Source organism: Sinocyclocheilus rhinocerous, unplaced genomic scaffold (genome assembly GCF_001515625.1).
Source record: "Sinocyclocheilus rhinocerous isolate Xijiao unplaced genomic scaffold, SAMN03320098_v1.1 scaffold1214, whole genome shotgun sequence".
Lineage (NCBI taxonomy): Eukaryota > Metazoa > Chordata > Actinopteri > Cypriniformes > Cyprinidae > Sinocyclocheilus > Sinocyclocheilus rhinocerous.
The window spans coordinates 1456624-1464996 of NW_015627891.1; the positions used below are offsets into that span (position 1 = coordinate 1456624).

The 8373-nt window shown below is 34.5% G+C and overlaps 1 protein-coding gene across 1 annotated transcript in view; it reads left to right on the forward strand.

The window, feature by feature from the left end:
• Window positions 1-7920, forward strand: part of LOC107736842 (collagen alpha-1(XIX) chain-like) — a 196366-nt gene extending 188446 nt beyond the window's left edge. The window contains exons 51-53 of the mRNA XM_016548200.1: window positions 2027-2095; window positions 4942-5369; window positions 7682-7920. Coding sequence (XP_016403686.1) covers window positions 2027-2095; window positions 4942-5054 — 182 coding nt within the window. The 3' untranslated portion in view covers window positions 5055-5369; window positions 7682-7920. The remainder of the gene's footprint in view (window positions 1-2026; window positions 2096-4941; window positions 5370-7681) is intronic.
• The last annotated feature ends 453 nt before the right edge of the window (window positions 7921-8373 follow it).

Genomic DNA, 8373 nt, shown 5'->3' on the forward strand with positions numbered 1-8373 from the left:
ATACATTATATGGGTCAAAATTATCGATTTTTCTTTTATGCCAAAAATCATTAGGATATTAAGTAAAGATCATGTTCCATGAAGATATTTAGTAAATTTCCTACCTTAAATATATCAAAACGTACTTTTTGATTAGTAATATGCATTGCTAAGAACTTCATTTGGACAACTTTAAAGGCGATTATCCAAATATTTTGATTTTTTTTGCACCCTCAGATTCCAGATTTTCAAGTAGTCGAATCTCAGCCAAATATTGTCATATCCTAATAAACCATACATCAATGGAAAGCTTATTTATTCAGCTTTCATATGATGTATAAATCTCAATTTCGAAAAATTGACCCTTATGACTGGTTTTGTGGTCCAGGGTCACATATGTATGGTTCATGCGATTTGAGAGTCGTATAACATCATAACATCTAAAACTACTTATGCAACTGTTTTACGAAGCTGAAGTGTAATCAGCCATGCTTTTGTATAACAATTTTTTTGGGATAACATTTTTTAATCCCATTGTAACTGTTTTTTTTTTTTTTTACATTTAAAGCTCCTGGGGCGATGAAATCCTCTAACTTGGTTTCATTAAAATGTATCTAATTCATATTTTAAGCTGTATTTTCCTGCATGCAAAGAACATACCCAATTATACTTATTGCTGAGTGTGCCGTTATTATATGAATGTCAAATAATGTACTTTAATGCAGAGAAATGTGCCAGGCTTTTTTCAATAATCTCAATACAGCGTTTTAGAATATTTTTTAAATTTACTGCTGGTTTATATGAGCAAATCTGCAAATCTTATGGAAATACGAAGCCATTTTAAGATTAATTAAATGTAAATATATTTCTATATAATATTTCAAGTTTTCATTCTCATTTTTCTTTCTCCACAAGGTTTAGGTTTTTTTCTGAGCATGAAAAATGATTTTAAATGTAAGGTCTTAGAAAGATGACAGTTTGTAGATGTTGCTACAGGCTGCATTTCGCAAGTATTGTATTGCAGCTCCCCCTGCCGCTATTTTTTTCCTGTTATAACTGTGCAGTATGAACTCCCCCTCAAGCAGGGGGTGTTAATGCAGTGATTGTGAGCGGCCACAGGAAACCATGATGTGATGCCGCAGGTAGAGTGCCGTCCTTCCATGGAATGCCGTTGCATTGGATGAATGCATCTGAAGGTGTCTGGATGCACTTTAGTTCATTAGTTAGTGTGTTTGCTTGTGTAAGTTGCACATGTAAAAATTGGTACTGGTGACACTGACGATTACTGCATTATTTGGCATCTCTTGGGTATTTTCTTTTTCATTAACTCCTACAGTGTTTCTCTTTCAGGTTAGACTTGGTCTGCCTCCGAGGAAACGCATCACTAATGCATGTGCATTTTGACTGGAGGCAGTTTTCTGCATGCCATTATAAAGAATGTTTTTTTACTGAGTGTGTGAAAACAAGACTAAAAGATCAGCTTCAGCAAATGCGTTTTTATTTGTTCGTTTGCCTGCCCGCTGCGTGTGACATGCCGTCCAGCACTGTCAGCATTTGTGGTGCTCCTTAAATACTTTGAAAGCGTGTTTCTGATGGATTTGATGCATTACTCTTGAAGGGCTTAGAAAGCTGTCTGAGTTCTGAAGGATCTGAGACTAGTTGTGTAATACAGCAGATTTGGATAGGGCTTTATGTAGCGTTTCCACCTGGTACTTTTTTTGAAGGCCACCACTTTTATGGAAATGCAAAGTCTGAGATCATCTGAATCTAGAAATGAATCGTTTGGAAATTAGGTCTCAGCTAATCTGTTAAGATAAAGTATGTCAATGATTATTAATTTTACTAAAGTACAAATTAAATAGTGTAGTGATGGCTAAATTCTGCCTGTTAGTTAAAGATGGAATACAGTACAAAGAATTATAAGTAAATTATCACATGACCATCACTCTCTCCCTTCCCACAATAAGTCCCGTCTGCATAGATTTATGAAGGATAATATATGTTCTACATGTCTCACATTGTGTTTTTGTGTGATTTACCCCTGCAGGGTATCGAGGGCAGAAAGGGGAACGGGGTCAATTGGGGTTGGGTCTTCCAGGACCTCCAGGCCCCACAGGTACAAAACTCAATTTTGTAGAGTTTTCAAAGTTTGTTGACTCTATCTATCTGTGACACGTCTTTTATTTACCACAGAAAATAATTGAGATTAAATTCTAAATATTTGTTTTGAATAATTCATTTATAATATCATTTAAAGGTTTGGGGTCAGTAAAACAAATTCATTTTTATTCAACATGGACACATTAAATTGATAAATGTGACAGTAAAACACAAAAGATTTATATTTCAAATAAACATTGCTCTTTTCAACTTTCTATTCATCAAAGAATCCTGAAAAAAATTTATCGGTTTCCACAAAAGCACAACTGTTTTCAACTCAATAAGAAATTTCTGAAGGATCATGTGACACTGAAGACTGGAGTAATGGCTGCTGAAAATTCAGCTTTGCCATCACAGGAATAAATTACATTTTAAAATGTCAAAATGTACAAAGAAAAAACACCTTTTTTAAATGGTAATAATATTTCACAATATTACAGTTTTTACTGTATTTTTAATCAAAAAAATGCAGCCTTGGTGAGCATAAGAGACTTCTTTCAAAAACATCTGGAGGCAGTTTTCTGCATGCCATTATAAAGAATGTTTTTTTACTGAGTGTGTGAAAACAAGACTAAAAGATCAGCTTCAGCAAATGCGTTTTTATTTGTTCGTTTGCCTGCCCGCTGCGTGTGACATGCCGTCCAGCACTGTCAGCATTTGTGGTGCTCCTTAAATACTTTGAAAGCGTGTTTCTGATGGATTTGATGCATTACTCTTGAAGGGCTTAGAAAGCTGTCTGAGTTCTGAAGGATCTGAGACTAGTTGTGTAATACAGCAGATTTGGATAGGGCTTTATGTAGCGTTTCCACCTGGTACTTTTTTTGAAGGCCACCACTTTTATGGAAATGCAAAGTCTGAGATCATCTGAATCTAGAAATGAATCGTTTGGAAATTAGGTCTCAGCTAATCTGTTAAGATAAAGTATGTCAATGATTATTAATTTTACTAAAGTACAAATTAAATAGTGTAGTGATGGCTAAATTCTGCCTGTTAGTTAAAGATGGAATACAGTACAAAGAATTATAAGTAAATTATCACATGACCATCACTCTCTCCCTTCCCACAATAAGTCCCGTCTGCATAGATTTATGAAGGATAATATATGTTCTACATGTCTCACATTGTGTTTTTGTGTGATTTACCCCTGCAGGGTATCGAGGGCAGAAAGGGGAACGGGGTCAATTGGGGTTGGGTCTTCCAGGACCTCCAGGCCCCACAGGTACAAAACTCAATTTTGTAGAGTTTTCAAAGTTTGTTGACTCTATCTATCTGTGACACGTCTTTTATTTACCACAGAAAATAATTGAGATTAAATTCTAAATATTTGTTTTGAATAATTCATTTATAATATCATTTAAAGGTTTGGGGTCAGTAAAACAAATTCATTTTTATTCAACATGGACACATTAAATTGATAAATGTGACAGTAAAACACAAAAGATTTATATTTCAAATAAACATTGCTCTTTTCAACTTTCTATTCATCAAAGAATCCTGAAAAAAATGTATCGGTTTCCACAAAAGCACAACTGTTTTCAACTCAATAAGAAATTTCTGAAGGATCATGTGACACTGAAGACTGGAGTAATGGCTGCTGAAAATTCAGCTTTGCCATCACAGGAATAAATTACATTTTAAAATGTCAAAATGTACAAAGAAAAAACACCTTTTTTAAATGGTAATAATATTTCACAATATTACAGTTTTTACTGTATTTTTAATAAAAAAAATGCAGCCTTGGTGAGCATAAGAGACTTCTTTCAAAAACATCAAAAAAATCTTACCGACCCCAAACTTTTTGACTGTAAGTCCTTTGTATTTTCGCTCTAAGCTTTTCATGGTGTCTTTCCCTGTAGGTTTCCATAGAAGAGCATAGTTTGTTTTTTACAAAATGAGGGATAAATTGAATTATTTTTGGGCAGTATGCCTCAGATGCTGCCAATGGACCTTGAGATGTATTTAACCCAGAATATTCCTTTAATACATGAGCCGTGACACCACGCAATGAGTAGAGATAATTAAAAAAAAACAAATGATCTTCTTGTTGCTTATTGCTTTTAAGAGTGAGAGGTACATTATCTGTTATATAATAGCATGTGTTTTTTGCGTTGTAAAGATGGACAGGTTAGATCAACCTCATGTAGAACAATAGTAAAATGTTGCTTTTTGTTTTTTTGCCAGGGTCTAGAAAGGCAACTCAGTGCTTATAAATACATTTCTGTGATGGCCGTTCTTTACACTTTGCATGCTCTTGAAATCTGCATTGCACAGAGAGCAGCAGTTATTTAAATAGATGCTTTAATGTTTTACTTTCTAAAAGCACAGGCCGATAATGGCACCAAACTAAACGAATGACTATGGCATTCTTTAATGAACGCCTCTTTTATAGAGGTACAAAGTGCTCACTGATTGTTCTTCAAATGAAAAAATACAAAAGAGACTTTAACTGGGGGTTCTTTATAATTGCACGTCACACTGTTATCGTTGTATACTGTGATTTCCTTCTTCCTCTCATCCTTTGCAGTTAAAGGGTAACAAGCCCATAAAAAGTTTTATTGAGTTTATATACTGCACTATTCTGTCGTGATCACTCTATGGTAAAAGTGCCTTTAAATAACAGTGTTTACAAAGGCAAACATCATTATCATTATTATTACTGCTCAAACATACTGAACACCAGAATACCAGCAACTGCACACTAGCAACTCCTCAGTATCATGTTTCACACAGGCATTTTCTTCAGAAAATCTAAAATTTATAGTTTATTCTGGTTTTTACTATTTGTTCTTGATTCGTCTACAGGTTCACCCGGAATAGGATTCCAGGGGCCCCAAGGTCCCCCGGGGTCCCAAGGTCCAGAGGGAAGATGTAAACCCAGTGACTGCTTCCATCCATACGCCAGACGGGATGGGTAGAATCTGACACATCCTCATCAAACCTGGACACCAGTGAACCAGCTCATCTTCACAAGCATTAAATCCTATTAAAACAAACGTCAGATCCCTGCTGGAGGAGAAGACACACGCAAACTTCTTCCCCACAGAGCAGCCATTACTGGTGATGTCATTTCATTTCGTCATTTGTCTCGGTTTCATTTCCCATATTTGTGACCAATGCGTTTACTCATTTCCCATGTTTTGTGAGTATGACATGAGAAGTCAAAGCTCATCATTACACTAATCACACCGGACAGGTTTATCAGAGGTTTATCACGGTCGAGGCAAATGCAGGTGAAATGAGAATTTACATTTGCTTATTTTCTTCATGATGTTGTGAAGTTGAGTTTTAATTAAAGTGCCCCTATTATGGATTTTTGAAAATTACCTTTCATGCAGTGTGTAACAGAGCTCTAAGTGAATGAAAACATCCTGCAAAGTTTTAAATCTGAAAGTGCACCGTGTATAAAGTTATTGTCTCTCAAAAGAAAGAGTCGACTCTGAATCATTGAAGCCAGTCGTTTTTAAAGGTCCCCTGAAATGCTTAGAAACACGCAGCGTTACTCTGTGTTGACGTCATTTTAACTGAAACAGGAAGACAGGGCGGGACATATCAAGCAGCCCCGCCCCTTTTTAAAATAGCCAATAGCGTTCGTTTATATCACAGCTTGGGCTAGAGCCGTTGAGCTCCGTAAAGCCGCATTTTACAGGGTATCCGCCAGCCACAATCTCATCCATATTGCTATAAAATATAGCATTCTGTGTAGAATTCAAATAGCTCTGATACATTTTGTGGTCTGCGCCAAACATTAGCATATTGCGCGCAGACCCGTGAAAACTTGAAAATGCAAATTTATTCTTTGCCACTAGGTGCAGCTTTGGGAGTGGTAAAAATAGCGGTTTCCCCGGTAACGGCTGTACACAAAGCAGCACTGCTCTCACAAACGCTGCTTTATCAGGCATTACAGGCATGATGAAATGGAAATGAAATCGACCAATCGGACCAATCACCGCAGATTAGCGTCACGCAAAGGAGGGGTTTGGAAAAATGAATCGTTGAGCGAATGTTTGGGAGTCGTTGAGCAAGTAAGGTAAAAATAAATGCATATTATAAGACAATTAAAGTGGTTTTTGACCTTGCATGCATGTCAACCTGGTGTTGGGGACTCCCAGAACCAAAATATGAATCTTTCATAACCCATAATAGGGGCACTTTAAATTGTGTTGGCCCTATGCAATCTAAAATAGAAAATGAGTATGTTAACAAATATTAAGTTAATGTAAATAAAAGAAAATGTAATCGTTTTTCAAACATTTAATTTTAAAAAAATATTTAAAGAAGTGTACTTTCCAGCCCTGTGGGAGGAACATTGCTTGTGAAGGGAGTTGTCATGTTAATCACCTCAGATGCACTGATGTGTATGTGTGTGTGTGTGTGTGTGTGTATAAAGAATGAAAACATCTGAAACCACTAGTAAAATAAGTAAAAAAATAAAAAATAATTTTAACTAGTAAAATAAATCAATTTTATTATTTCAATTTAGTAATTCATACTAATTAAAATAATAATGTAAAATATACATTTTCATTTGTTTTATATTATTTATTTATTATATTTATTTAATAATCATAAATAAATATAGTCAAAATATTTTAATTACAAATTATGTTATCAACATAATTCAATTTGAAAAATTAAAAAGACAAATTAAAATAAAGAAGATCTCTTAGTTGTTTCTTGTTAATTTAGTCTTTGTTTGTATTTCAACATCAGAAAACTTTTAGTTCCATGTTATAGAGATTTTTGAATCCCAAATTTTAAAAGTGGTATCAGACTTTTATGTTAAGTTTTGACCAAACACAGCAAAGAATGATAAAAGAAATAATTGTACTGATCTTGCTGTGTTAGCCAGTGCTGGTGAGGTGAAAACTGCTCATGACATTAATAAGCTTTAATTGTTTACAGGGAAATAAGCGCTGTTCCACTTTTCTGACTGTTTAAACACCTTCACACTGGTGTTGGATGTATATTTTGTTGTGTACCTGGTTTGTTTTTCCAAACAAAAGATGTGGAGTGCTTTTTATTTGCATTTGAATATATTTATCTCTAATTTTTTTGCTTTGTATGGAAAGCATCCTTCCGTGTTACTTGAATATTTTTATAAGACGATGTCTTTGTCAATATCATATTCACAGTTTAACAAATAGCAAGCCAGTTAACATCAAACTTTGTATATTTTACTTTTCATGGGCAGCAACGTGTCTTAAGACCATGCTTCTGTGTTATTTAGTTCTTTATTTATTTGTGTGCAATTTTAGGATTGCAGTTTGGATTAAGTTGTTATTTATTTTATAGATATCTGTAATATCTTGATCCAGCACCAGTAGGTGAGATTTACTGAAGGCGTATAAGAGTCATTGAATCTTTTGACTTCATCCATCTGGCTCTGTTGTGAAGATGAAGGTTGCTGGAGTCATGTGGGCGGATGACAGTTTTGTGACATTCTGCTTTTGGTGCGTTTGTGCTGCTTTTTCATCTCTGTCTTCCCAATCTCCTCCATTACATCTTTCTTGCTTTCTCTCTTTCCTTCTTTCCTTCCATCCAGGGTTTCTGCAGTTTTTATAAAGGTGAATTTAAGACCAAGTAAAGAAGTAAACCAAGTAAATAAATTGAATGGAACACAATACGTCAATATTGACTCTCAATGTAATTGTCTTGTATATTTGCAATGTTTCAAAGTTTGATGATACAACTTTTAACAGGTCTCCATTACTTTTTAATTCATTTTACAAAACCAAGCAAACAAACAAACAAACAAAAGCTTATGGCTTGAATACCTCTGCTTCCAACCACTGAAATATTTTACTGTATCTACTGATCACACTGCAAAAAAAGTGATGTTTTTTACTTAGTATTTTGATCTTGTTTTCCAGCTCAAATGTCTAAAGATCATTTACTTGACAAGCATAATGACATAAAATAAGAAGTCTTGTTTTATGAGAAATTGATCAAAATGAAGTTTGATTAAAATGAACAAATATCTGTCAATGGGCTCAGAAATATCAACTTAATTCAAAAGGAAAACACGTTTTCATACCCCATTGACAGGTTGTTCTTGTTTTAAGCATAAACTCACTTAATTTTCTCAGTTTCTCAGGAAACTAGACTTCATGTTAAATGTGCATCCCCAGTGAATGTGTTATGATTTAAGGATGTTTAGATATTTGTATTGGAAAACAAAACAAAAATACTGAGGAAAATATAGATTTTTTTTTTCAAGCATGTACAATTTAATGC